Source organism: Oncorhynchus kisutch, linkage group LG24 (genome assembly GCF_002021735.2).
Source record: "Oncorhynchus kisutch isolate 150728-3 linkage group LG24, Okis_V2, whole genome shotgun sequence".
NCBI classification, from domain to species: domain Eukaryota; kingdom Metazoa; phylum Chordata; class Actinopteri; order Salmoniformes; family Salmonidae; genus Oncorhynchus; species Oncorhynchus kisutch.
The window spans coordinates 26863139-26877382 of NC_034197.2; the positions used below are offsets into that span (position 1 = coordinate 26863139).

At 46.7% G+C, this 14244-nt stretch overlaps 1 protein-coding gene across 3 annotated transcripts in view; it reads right to left on the bottom strand.

Moving 5' to 3' along the window:
- Positions 1-14244, bottom strand: part of LOC109869766 (IQ motif and SEC7 domain-containing protein 1) — a 220219-nt gene that overhangs the window by 102565 nt on the left and 103410 nt on the right. Inside the window, exon 1 of one of the 3 annotated variants that reach the window (XM_031803735.1) lies at positions 9002-11153. The exons of the other annotated variants lie outside the window; for them this stretch is intronic. Coding sequence (XP_031659595.1) covers positions 9002-9141 — 140 coding nt within the window. The 5' untranslated portion in view covers positions 9142-11153. Of the gene's footprint in view, positions 1-9001; positions 11154-14244 lie in introns of those variants that run through there. 3 annotated transcript variants of the gene reach the window in all.

Below are 14244 nucleotides of genomic sequence, written 5' to 3' on the forward strand. Positions count from 1 at the left end.
TGCCTAGTGCTAGCATGGGCGCTAGTCTGATTCGGCCAATTTATCATTGTCTTGGCGAGGTAACCCTGTTAGGTTAATGATGGAAACAAGGTTGGAGTCGTTTCTTTTTGATTAAATCAGTCAACTCAAGAGGTGAATTAAAATTGTAAATCAGGAATTTATAATTTCTCATGAAAAATAACGTAAGGTTCCATATTTTCAATTCATACCCAGAATTGACTGAATTGAAATGGAATAGCTGGAACACACTAGCGCCCAGGCTATTGTAGCATAGCCCCGGCTAGCATTGTTCTTATTGGCCCTGTTCAGTGCTGTTAGCGTCAAGGAGGTCTGAATGCTTAGCTGTCCATCACCCCAATGGAGAGTAGATTCAGTGCTGTAATGTACTTAAGTAAAAATACTTTAAAGTACTACTTAAATTGTATCTGTACTTTACTATTTATATTTTTGGCAACTTTTACATAGATTTTTATTTAACTGAGAACACATTCTCATTTACAGCAATGACCTGGGGAATAGTTACAGGGGAGAGGAGGTGGAATGAATGAGCCAATTGTAAGCTGGAGATGATTGGGTGACCGTGATAGTATGAGGCTCAGATTGGGAATTTAGCCAGGACACCTGGGTTAACACACCTACTCTTACGATAAGTGCCATGGGATCTTTAATGACACAGAGAGTCAGGACAGCTGTTTAACTTCCCATCCGAAAGACGGCACCCTGCACAGGGAAACGTCCTCAATCACTGCCCTGAGGCATTGGGATATTTTTTGAGACCTGAGGAAAGGGTGCTTCCTACTGGCCCTCCAACACCACTTTCAGCAGCATCTGGTCTCCCATCCAGGGACCAACCCTGCTTAGCTTTAGAAGCAAGCCAGCAGTGGGATGCAGGGTGGTATGCTGCTGGCCACTTCCCAGCTAGCACACTTGGTTCCTTGGAAGTTGTGGGAATGTACGTTTTTGGTTTACCATTGGTTCTGGGAACAAAGCCATAAGTTTACTTACTGGTAAAATGGCCTGTTCTGGAATCGTTAAATAATAAAAAAGCAATTGAATCATTTTTAGAATAAGGCTGTAACATAACAAAATGAGGAAAAAGTCAAGGGGTCTGAATACTTTCCGGATGCACTGTATATTTTTGGTTATGTTGGGGCACGACAGTTTAACTAAGCTTATGAGGCATTTATGAGTTATATTCTTCAAAATCAATGGCTATATATCATGAATTTAACAGTCCAAAAAGGGAGGTAATAACTCCGGATAGACCTTTTAAAGGAGGGATTTGGTCAAAGCTACACAAACACACGCACACGTGGGCATACACTCAACACACATTGTGTAACATGAACTGCAGCTGTTTTTTTAGACACATAAAGATGCTTGTCAGATTGACACAAATGTGTCTACTCTACTCTGACTAAAGCAGTGTTTGGTTCAGGGCGCCTCGCCTATTCACCTTTCTAAGCTGGAGGAGGCTGTTGTTTAAATTTCAGGACAGTTTCCTTTCGGAATTCAAATGTAGAACCCCTGTTCCTCATGAAGGAAACCCCTATTTTCCCAGGCCAACAGAACAGAAATGGCTGTAGGGTAGATGTGAGGTTCTGGACTAAGGGTTGTAGGGTAGATGTGAGGTTCTGGACTAAGGGTTGTAGGGTAGATGTGAGGTTCTGGACTAAGGGTTGTAGGGTAGATGTAAGGTGCTGGACTAAGGGTTGTAGGGTAGATGTGAGGTTCTGGACTAAGGGTTGTAGGGTAGATGTGAGGTTCTGGACTAAGGGTTGTAGGGTAGATGTGAGGTTCTGGACTAAGGGTTGTAGGGTAGATGTAAGGTGCTGGACTAAGGGTTGTAGGCTAGATGTGAGGTTCTGGACTAAGGGTTGTAGGGTAGGTTGTGAGGTTCTGGACTAAGGGTTGTAGGGTAGATGTGAGGTTCTGGACTAAGGGTTGTAGGGTAGATGTGAGGTGCTGGGCTAAGGGTTGTAGATGTGAGGCGCTGGGATAAGGGTTGTAGATGTGAGATGCTGGGATAAGGGGTGTAGATGTGAGGTGCTGGGATAAGGGGTGTAGATGTGAGGCGCTGGGATAAGGGTTGTAGATGTGAGGTGCTGGGATAAGGGGTGTAGATGTGAGGTGCTGGGATAAGGGGTGTAGATGTGAGGCGCTGGGATAAGGGGTATAGATGTGAGGCGCTGGGATAAGGGTTGTAGATGTGAGGCGCTGGGATAAGGGGTGTAGATGTGAGGTGCTGGGATAAGGGTTGTATGGTAGATGTGAGATGCTGGGATAAGGGGTGTAGATGTGAGGTGCTGGGATAAGGGGTGTAGATGTGAGGCGCTGGGATAAGGGGTGTAGATGTGAGATGCTGGGATAAGGGGTGTAGATGTGAGGCGCTGGGATAAGGGTTGTAGATGTGAGGTTCTGGTATAAGGGGTGTAGATGTGAGGTGCTGGGATAAGGGCTGTAGGGTAGATGTGAGGTGCTGGGATAAATGGTTTAGGGTAGATGTGAGGTTCTGGGATAAGGGGTGTAGATGTGAGGTGCTAGGATAAGGGGTGTAGGGTGTAGGGTAGATGTGAGGTGCTGGGCTAAGGGTTGTAGATGTGAGGCGCTGGGATAAGGGTTGTAGATGTGAGGCGCTGGGATAAGGGTTGTAGATGTGAGGCGCTGGGATAAGGGGTGTAGATGTGAGGCGCTGGGATAAGGGGTGTAGATGTGAGGCGCTGGGATAAGGGTTGTATTGTAGATGTGAGGTGCTGGGATAAGGGGTGTAGATGTGAGGTGCTGGGATAAAGGGTGTAGATGTGAGGTGCTGGGATAAGGGGTATAGATGTGAGGTGCTGGGATAAGGGGTGTAGATGTGAGGTGTTGGGATAAGGGGTGTAGATGTGAGGTGCTGGGATAAGGGGTGTAGATGTGAGGTGCTGGGATAAGGGTTGTAGATGTGAGGCGCTGGGATAAGGGTTGTAGATGTGAGGCGCTGGGATAAGGGTTGTAGATGTGAGGCGCTGGGATAAGGGGTGTAGATGTGAGGTGCTGGGATAAGGGGTGTAGGGTAGATGTGAGGCGCTGGGATAAGGGTGTAGATGTGAGGTGCTGGGATAAATGGTGTAGATGTGAGGTGCTGGGATAAGGGGTATAGATGTGAGGTGCTGGGATAAGGGGTGTAGATGTGAGGTGTTGGGATAAGGGGTGTGGATGTGAGGTGCTGGGATAAAGGGTGTAGATGTGAGGTGCTGGGATAAGGGGTGTAGACGTGAGGTGCTGGGATAAGGGGTGTAGATGTGAGGTGCTGGGATAAGGGGTGTAGATGTGAGGTGCTGGGATAAGGGGTGTAGGGACATTTTAGGCTATGAGCGACCTTATTAACAGCCTCCTGGTGCAGAGAGGTTTACTGATAGGAGTTTGACTACGTGCCCAGGAAGAAATATGTTGAAATACTCCAATCATATATTTCCCAAAATTTCTCCACATAAAACAATATGGACTTTTCATGTAAAAAACTAAAACATAATGGATATACATTCTGGGTTGTCACGGTTCATTTGAATAATGTCGGATTCTCTGGAGGGATGTAGAGTAGCTGTAGTGTAGCCTAAAGGCTCAAGCATCGATGCAGGGATGCCCATACCCAGATATTAGCTGGTAGATGGAATTGTGAAGCCGCTGTCCTGATGACGCCAGCGCTACGCTAGGCAGACAAACAACAGAGTGCGTCACCACCACCGCCAGGCACTGGCAGCACATTTCTCTGCTTTTAGCCTGAGTACACGGCAGCACATTTCTCTGCTTTTAGCCTGAGTACACGGCAGCACATTTCTCTGCCTTTAGCCTGAGTACACGGCAGCACATTTCTCTGTCTTTAGCCTGAGTACACGGCAGCACATTTCTCTGCTTTTAACCTGAGTACACGGCAGGACATTTCTCTGCCTTTAGCCTGAGTACACAGCAGAACATTTCTCTGTCTTTAGCCTGAGTACACGGCAGCACATTTCTCTGTCTTTAGCCTGAGTACACGGCAGCACATTTCTCTGTCTTTAGCCTGAGTACACGGCAGCACATTTCTCTGTCTTTAGCCTGAGTACACGGCAGCACATTTCTCTGCCTTTAGCCTGAGTACACGGCAGCACATTTCTCTGCTTTTAGCCTGAGTACACGGCAGCACATTTCTCTGCTTTTAGCATGAGTACACGGCAGCACATTTCTCTGCTTTTAGCCTGAGTACACGGCAGCACACAGCTCAGCGCTGGAACTGCAGAGTCAGGCAGCAGGACACAAGGAAGCATGACAGGCTGTTACCTACCGGCCTGCATAGCCACAGTCTGCATATCACATGCTGCCACGGCCAACGATTGGCTCAGATCAAATTCCATCCATCATTTCAGATTATAATATTAATAGAAATTCTATTTCCATTTCAAGAAAGTATTTCCAATGAATAGGCCGATCATTCAATTCTTAGAAATGTTATGCACTTAATTGACTGAATTGAAATGGAATTTAACCACAGAGATACAAAGGAAAAATGAAATGGATTTGACCCCTATGTTCATGCTGGCCATTATGTAAGACTGTGACTATGTAAATAATCCTGCTGTCACTGCTTGGCCAGGCAATACAGAGAGCATGCTGTCACATCTGATCTAGTCAGCACATGGGGCAGTAAGCAACAGCCCTGCAAGTCACTCACCACACACACACACACACACGCATGGTAATGCGCAGATACATTCTGCATGGATGTACGAGACTGTCTTCACAATAACACTGTCCCATCCTTCCCTGAGCCACTGTCCCCTGGGCCATCAGAGAGAAGGGTAGTAGTAGAAATGGGCATAATGACAGAGTATATCACCCAATACTGTACAAATTCTGTTTTTCCCAGCTCTTGTGCCAAGTTGATTGTATGTAAACACTCTCTTGTCATCATACTGCATGTCATCAGTAGGGACCAGTCTCTGACGATCATACTATATTAGATCACATCTCTACTACTGCCACAGTCAGGTTCATATCTCTGTATTGACACAATCAGGTTCATATCTCTGTACTGCCACAGTCAGGTTCATATCTATGTACTGCCAAAGTCAGGTTCATATCTCTGTACTGCCACAGTCAGGTTCATATCTCTGTACTGCCACAGTCAGGTTCATATCTCTGTACTGCCACAGTCAGGTTCATATCTCTGTACTGCCACAGTCAGGTTCATATCTCTGTACTGCCACAGTCAGGTTCATATCTCTGTACTGCCACAGTCAGGTTCATATCTCTGTACTGCCACAGTCAGGTTCATATCTCTGTACTGACACAGTCAGGTTCATATCTCTGTACTGCCACAGTCAAGTTAATATCTCTGTACTGCCACAGTCAAGTTCATATCTCTGTACTGCCACAGTCAGGTTCATATCTCTGTACTGACACAGTCAGGTTCATATCTCTGTACTGACACAGTCAGGTTCATATCTCTGTACTGCCACAGTCAGGTTCATATCTCTGTACTGCCACAGTCAGGTTCATAGGGAAGTGATGACTATAGGTCTCCTTCATTCTGTATAGTTGGATCATAGTTGGATGGTGATTATCAGTATTTTCTCTGTAAAAGTAAAGTAAAACAATCACCCAGTAAGTTACCCAGTAAAATACTACTACTAAGCATCTGGTTTTAAATCTACTTAAAAGGAAATGTTCACCCATTTTGAATGTTACAGTGCCTTCGGAAAGTATTCAGACCCCTTGACTTTTCCATATTTCCTTAGGTTACAGCCTTACTCTAAAATGTATATATATTCCCCCCCCCATCAATCTACACACAATACCCTGTACTAACAAAGCAATACAATAAAAAAAAGTTTGCTAATGTATTAAAAAAAAAATATATATATATAACATTTACATAAGTATTCAAACCTTTTACTCAGTACTTTGTTGAAGCACCTTTGACAGCAATTACAGCCTGGAGTCTTCTTGGGTATGACGGTACAAGCCTGGCACAGCTGCATTTGGGGAGTTTCTCTCATTTTTCTCTGCAGATCCTCTCAAGCTTCCAGAGAAGCTTGAGAGGATTGATCAGGTTCAAGTCCGGGCTCTGGCTGGGCCACTCAAGGACATTCAGAGACCTGATCCGAAGCCACTCCTGCATTGCCTTGGCTGTGTGCCCCTTTCAACAGGTCGTTGTCCTGTTGGAAGGTGAACCTTCAAACCAGTCTGAGGTCCTGAGTGCTCTGGAGCAGGTTTTCATCAAGGATCTCTCTGTACTTTGCTCTGTTCATCTTTCCTTAGATCCTGACTAGTCTCCCAGTCCCTGCTGCTGAAAAACATCCACACAGCATGATGCTGCCACCACCGTAGGGATGGTGCCAGGTTTCCTCCAGACGCTTGACATTCAGGCCAAGGAATTCAACCTCGGTTTCAACAGACCAGAGAATCTTGTCCTTTAAGTGCCTGTTGGCAAAATCCAAGCGGGCTGTCATGTGCCTTTTACTGAAGAGTGACTTCCGTCTGGCCACTCTACCATAAAGGCCTGATTGGTGGAGTGCTGCAAAGCTGGTTGTCCTTCTGGAAGGTTCTCCCATCTCCACAGAGGAACACTGGAGCTCTGTCAGAGTAACCTCCCTGACTAAGGCCCTTCTCTCCCGATTGCTCAGTTTGGCCGGGCGGCCAGCTCTAGGAAGAGTCTTGGTGGATTCAAATGTCTTCCATTTAATAATGATGTGTTCAATGCCGCAGAACGTTTTTGGTACCCTTCACCAGATCTGTGCCTCAACACGATCCTGTCTCGGAGCTATATGGACAATTCCTTCGACCTCATGGCTTGGTTTTTGCTCTGACATGCACTGTCAACTGTGGGATCTTATATAGACAGGTGTGTGACTTTCCAAATCATGTCCAATCAATTGAATTTACCACAGGTGGACTCCAATCAAGTTGTAGAAACATCTCTAATACGATCAATGGAAACAAGATGCACCTGAGCTCAATTTCGAGTCTCATAGCAAATGGTCTGAATACTTATGTAAATAAGGTGTGTTTTTTTATTTTTTCATATACATTTCCAAACATTTCTTAAAACCTGTTTTCACTTTGTCCGTATGGGGTATTGTGTGTATATTGATGAGTACATTTTTTTTTTACGTAGCTGTAACGGAACAAAATGTAACAAAATGTGAAAAAATACTTTCTGAATGCACTGTAAGCTTGTTTTACTCCTACGTTTCTTAACAAAGTCAATGTAAACAAACACAGTTTCAAAACATGGTTAAAAGGATCATTTTGATCTCATGGTCAGTTCTTGCATCCATTGGTCTGTCTATGAATTTGAGAGGGGTTATTTTTCTCTCAGCTGTTTAGCAAAACAAGTGGCGGGGTATCCACGTTGTTATTGTTTGAATTTAGGTATAGCCCTTTAACCCTGACCCCCGTGTCACCTTTCATTCCTGACCTGCATTAATCAGTCTGTGTCCAGTGAAGTGGACTGCTACAGGAAAGACAAGGAATCGGAGACAGATGGTGCTGCTGATTATGCAATGCTTATAACCATCCCAGTCAAGCAGAAGAAAAACACACAGGTATGGACTGTAGCAGTGGTGGCCTGCCTGGGGCTTATGACGTATTACTTGAATACTGAAAAATACCACACAAAATGAAAGCATCACTGTGAATAATCATGTGTTATAATATTGTAGGTACTGCAAAACGACTCTAGCTTTTGGGATTGTGAGTAACAAGACCAGATTGCATGTGAAGGACTTGGCAGAGGCTATTGCATATTTATTAAGTGGACTGATCCCTATTTTCTGCACAAAATGATCACCCAGTGACGGGCAAATTCATATAACACATAATGATACCTGAGCAATACGCATCCACACACATGAAGATCTATCTGATAATCATTATATTATAAGTGCACACTAACCAATGCATCTTGGTTAGGTTGCATACCATCACAAAATGCAAATCAGGATAAACTGACAAAAATAGATTTTTATGTGATGATATCTCTTTTTTTCAGTTTATGAGCTCTGTGTGGAATCATGTTGCAACAAACCGATTTTGGCGCAGGCACCTGCACCGAAACAACAATAGAAATTCAACCCCCCCACCCCTCCGGAAGAGAGAGGTTGGAGGTTCACTGTGTGATACAGGAATACAATATGATTCCTGTATCCTTTCACAAACAAAGACCTAATCAGAGATGACACAAAGATTTATTCAGCTGAGGTAGCAACAACGCTAAACTGTAGAGACAAGCATGGAACATCCAAAACGAACAACGACATCCCAAAAATAACATCCACTACACTACAAGTACCAGCCGTATCCATAACGCACGCACGCGCACACACGCACACACACACACACACACACACGCACACACCAGAGCTGGGATGAAATCACGCACTACATAAAAGCCGTCATAGCATCAGCCAAAATTGAGTCATATTCTCCTTGTCAATCATCAGCCACTCAAAACAAAGCAACTCCCATGACAGGGTGATTTCAATCACAATGGAAACAATCTGACAGTATAACATCCCAACAGTCTAACAAAAACCCTTCATCCTCCCTCATCACATCATACAGTGTGCATTTCAACAAAAATTATTTAAAAAAGTAATTGATCATATAAATATTAACAGCCATGTTTACCACCAACACACGTCTACCACACACACAACAGACATCCCCTCACATGACCACCATTCCCCTTAGGGCTAGGGTTGTTAACTAAGGGAGAGAGCTCTGTTGGCAGAGCCACAAACTCATCCCATCTCTATTCTCCAGACATGACAGGATGAGAGGACAGAGCAAGGTCTGCAAGCGCCAGCTAGGTGACTCAGCACATGCACTGGAGACACTGCAATAACAAAGTGCCACACTGCATCCTTGTCAATGAAGAATGGAAGGACCAGTGCCTGCCTGGTTGCATCAGCCCAGCCACAGCCACACCTCCATACAGCCCCATTCATACAGCATTAGGCTCACAGGGACTGCTACTACTCACATGTCATATAGCCGGTAGGACATGGCAGAGCTGGGTCTGTCCGGGTGAGCCCCGCCGCCGGGTGGTGTGCTGGACTCGCTGCGGGGACGCCTGGGGTCGGTGCTGCTCACCACGGCACGCCACACGCTCGGCTTGTCCATCCTCCTGGCTCGTCAATGGGACTTGACTCAACGGAGCAGAAGCGTGCGCACAGACTCATACACTCTCACATACACTCTCACTCTCAGTCACAAACAGCCAGCCAGAAAGAGCTCTGTGATGTAACGAGGCAGGTCCAAAAGGCAGGCAGGGGGTGTGTAGTGGTAGAGCAGGGCATAGTGAGGCTGGGAGGCTGCCTGTTTAACACTGATAAACAACCTCCCTTTAAACCCATGCTGGGTGATGATGGCTGAACACATGCCAAGGCGGAGGAGACAGAGCTAGCCATCAAAAGCATGGGGATAACCTGCAGGAGCGAGAATTATATATTTATTGTCTCTAATACACACCGGATCTCATCCACATCCTCCCTACACCACCTCTCCTCTGCTCACGGTAGTACAGCCCGCAGCCGGGCCACCCGATTGGCTCCCTGGTCTCCATGGAAACAGGAGAATGTGTTGGAGGTAGGGCTCATAGTCTCTCTCTCCCTCCTCTCTCTCCCTTTTCGTGGAATCAATGAGTTTCTTTCCGCTGCATCCCAAACTGATGAGGCTTTTAAGACTAATGAGGGATTGTGCAATTAGTTTGTCAGGTAAAGCCTGTTAATTAGACTCTATAGGAAGACAGGGTATCTGCTTCGTGGCTCTGGAGAGTGGCGGCTGGGAAAAACACCTCATATGAGAGACAGAGAGAGAGAGAAGCCCTTTGAATTGACTTGAGAGAGAGGCAAATGATATCAAAGGGCAGCCAGTGAACACAGCCTAGCCATAACAAAGGGTAGCCAGTGAGCACAGCCTAGCCATAACAAAGGGTAGCCAGTGAGCACAGCCTAGCCATAACAAAGGGTAGCCAGTGAGCACAGCCTAGCCATAACAAAGGGTAGCCAGTGAGCACAGCCTAGCCATAACAAAGGGCGGCCAGTGAGCACAGCATAGCCATAACAAAGGGCGGCCAGTGAGCACAGCCTAGCCATAACAAAGGGCGGCCAGTGAGCACAGCCTAGCCATAACAAAGGGTAGCCAGTGAGCACAGCCTAGCCTTAACAAAGGGCGGCCAGTGAGCACAGCCTAGCCATAACAAAGGGCAGACATAAAAAGCTGGCTGCCAAAAGAAGGCAGGCAGTGACCACTGCATTATGAAAGAAGCAGCGACAGAGCTGTACTTCCTCACTAAATGCACAAAATACACAACCATTAGAGAACATAACTTCCCCACATTTTTATTTAAAATTCAAAGTTTCAAAAAACGCTCTGATGAAGAAAAGCTACCAATCCTACTAGGAGAGGACATAGAAAGCTGTAGGTTGGCAGCACACTACATAACACTCTGTCACAAGATGACAGTTAGTGACAATTGCAATAGGATGAGGAAGAATGTATATTATTTATTATTATTATTATTATTTTATTTTATTTCACCCCCATATTAACATCATTACTGGATCATTCTGTTGATTTCCATAACATGGTCATTTTCTATTGTTAATACTTGTTAATGACTCTTTTTATAATGTAACATTGTGCTTTGGCACGATGTATCAATACTGTATGTCATGCCAATAAAGTACATTGAAATGTAATTGAGAGAGAGTGGAAGATTATAAACCATCTACGAGTGAAGAATGAGTGTATGTGCAATTCTTACAAGGCTGGTGACTTAGGTTCTTTGTTCAACACAGGAAACAATTATCCATCAAATATTGAGGTTACACAGCCGTTGCATCATAGGGGAGGACGGTAGAGCCCATTCAAAAAGAGTCTTAGATCTATAGGAACATCTGCAATATATATTCTACACTCATTCATGTAATGATGGAACTCTCATGCACAGCACATCCATTTCATAAATAAGCCACCTCAATAATGCAAGCGACACACACATCAAAGTGTTGTCTATGAAATCTGCTCTTGGGGCAAATTAGCAGGCTGGGGACTAGGAAGGGCTGGGGAGCCTCGACAGGGGTATTATTGTTGACCCCCCTATAACTCATCTACTCCCCCCCATAACTCTACTCCCCCCTATAACTCCTCTACTCCCTCCTATAACTCCTCTACTCCCTCCTATAACTCCTCTACTCCCCCCTATAACTCCTCTACTCCCCCCCATAACCCCCCTATAACTCCTCTACTCCCCCCAATAACCCCCCATAACTCCTCTACTCCCCCCTATAACTCCTCAACTCCCCCCTATAACTCCTCTACTCCCCCCTATAACTCCTCTACTCCCCCCTATAACTCCTCTACTCCCCCTATAACTCCTCTACTCCCCCCTATAACTCCTCTATTCCCCCCTATAACTCCTCTACTCCCTCCTATAACTCCTCTACTCCCCCCTATAACTCCTCTACTCCCTCCTATAACTCCTCTACTCCCCGCTATAACTCCTCTACTCCCCCCCTATAACTCCTCTACTCCCCCCCTATAACTCCTCTACTCCCTCCTATAACTCCTCTACTCCCCCCTATAACTCCTCTACTCCTCCTATAACTCCTCTACTCCCCCGCTATAACTCCTCTACTCCCCCCTATAACTCCTCTACTCCCCCCTATAACTCTCTACTCCCCCCTATAACTCCTCTACTCCCTCCTATAACTCCTCTACTCCCCTCCATAACTCCTCTACTCCCCTCCATAACTCCTATACTCCCTCCTATAACTCCTCTACTCCCCCCCTATAACTCCTCTACGCCCCCCTATAACTCCTCTACTCCCCTCCTATAAACTCCTCTACTCCCCCCCTATAACTCCTCTACTCCCTCCCCAAAACTCCTCTACTCCCCCCCATAACTCCTCTACTCCCTCCTATAACTCCTCTACTCCCCCCCTACAACTCTCTACTCCACCCTATAACCCCTCTACTCCCCTCCTATAAATCCTCTACTCCTCCCCAAAACTCCTCTACTCCCCCCCCATAACTCCTCTACTCCCTCCTATAACTCCTCTACTCCCCCCTATAACTCCTCTACTCCCCCCCTATAACTCCTCTACTCCCCCCCTATAACTCCTCTACTCCCCCCCTATAACTCCTCTACTCCCCCCTTATAACTCCTCTACTCCCCCCCATAACTCCTCTACTCCCTCCTATAACTCCTCTACTCCCCCCCTACAACTCCTCTACTCCACCCTATAACCCCTCTACTCCCCTCCTATAAATCCTCTACTCCTCCCCAAAACTCCTCTACTCCCCCCCATAACTCCTCTACTCCCTCCTATAACTCCTCTACTCCCCCCCTATAACTCCTCTACTCCCCCCCTATAACTCCTCTACTCCCCCCCTATAACTCCTCTACTCCCCCCCTATAACTCCTCTACTCCCCCCTTATAACTCCCTTACTCCCCCCCTATAACTCCTCTACTCCCCCCTATAACTCCTCTACTCCCTCCTATAACTCCTCTACTCCCCCCATAACTCCTCTACTCCCCCATAACTCCTCTACTCCCCCCATAACTCCTCTACTCCCCCCCATAACGCCTCTACTCCCCCCCATAACGCCTCTACTCCCCCCTATAACGCCTCTACTCTCTATCTATCTACTCCTATACTCCCCCCTATAACTCCTCTACGCCACTATAACCTCCTCTATCCTCCCCCCCCCTATAACTCAGCTACTTCCCCCTATAACTCCTCTACTCCCCCCATAACTCCTCTACTCCCCCCCTATAACTCAGCTACTTCCCCCTATAACTCCTCTACTCCCCCCATAACTCCTCTACTCTCCAACTCCCCCGAAACCCTCCTCTACTCCCTCTACTCCCCTATAACTCCTCTACTCCCCCCTATAACTCCTCTACTCCCGAATAACCCCCTATAACTCCTCTACGCCCCCCCTAAACTCCTCTACTCCCCCTATAACTCCTCTACTCCCCCCATAACTCCTCTACTCCCCCCTTATAACTCCTCTACTCTTCCCCCCTTATAACTCCTCTACTCCCCCCTATAACTCCTATACTCCCTCCTATAACTCCTCTACTCCCCCATAACTCCTCTACTCCCCCCATAACTCCTCTACTCCCCCCATAACTCCTATACTCCCCCCCATAACTCCTATACTCCCCCCCATAACGCCTCTACTCCCCCCCATAACGCCTCTACTCCCCCCTATAACTCCTCTACTCCCCCCTATAACTCCTCTACTCCCCCTATAACTCCTCTACTCCCCCTATAACTCCTCTACTCCCCCCTATAACTCCTCTACTCCCCCCCCCTATAACTCCTCTACTCCCCCCTATACACTCCTCTACTCACCCCTATAACTCCTACTACTCCCCCCATAACTCCTTTACTCCCCCCATAACTCCTCTACTCCCCGAAAACTCCTCTACTCCCCCCTATAACTCCTCTACTCCCCCTATAACTCCTCTACTCCCCCCTATAATCCTCTACTCCCCGAATACCCCCCTATAAACTGCTCTACTCCCCCCCATATAACTCCTCTACTCCCCCTATAACTCCTCTACTTCCCCCATAACTCCTCTACTCCCCCCTTATAACTCCTCTACTCCCCCCTTATAACTCCTCTACTCCCCCTATAACTCCTCTACTCCCCCCTATAACTCTCTCTCTACTCCCCCCCTATAACTCCTCTACTCTCCACTATAACTCCTCTACTCCCCCCTATAACTCCTCTACTCCCCCCTATAACTCCTCTACTCCCCCCATAACTCCTCTACTCCCCCCATACACTCCTCTACTCCCCCCATAACTCCTCTACTCCCCCCTATAACTCCTCTACTCCCCCCCGTAAACTCCTCTACTCCCCCCCCGTAACCTCCTCTACTCCCCCTATAACTCCTCTACTCCCCCCCCATTACTCCTCTACTCCCCCCCATTACTCCTTTACCCCCCCATAACTCCTCTACTCCCCCCGATAACTCCTCTACAACTCCTCTACTCCCTCCTATAACTCCTCTACTCCCCCCTATAACTCCTCTACTCCCCCCGATAACTCCTCTACTCACCCCTATAACTCCTCTACTCACCCCTATAACTCCTCTACTCTCCACTATAACTCCTCTACTCCCCCCCATAACTCCTCTACTCCCCCATAACTCCTTTACTCCCCCCATAACTCCTTTACTCCCCCTTATAACTCCTCTACTCACC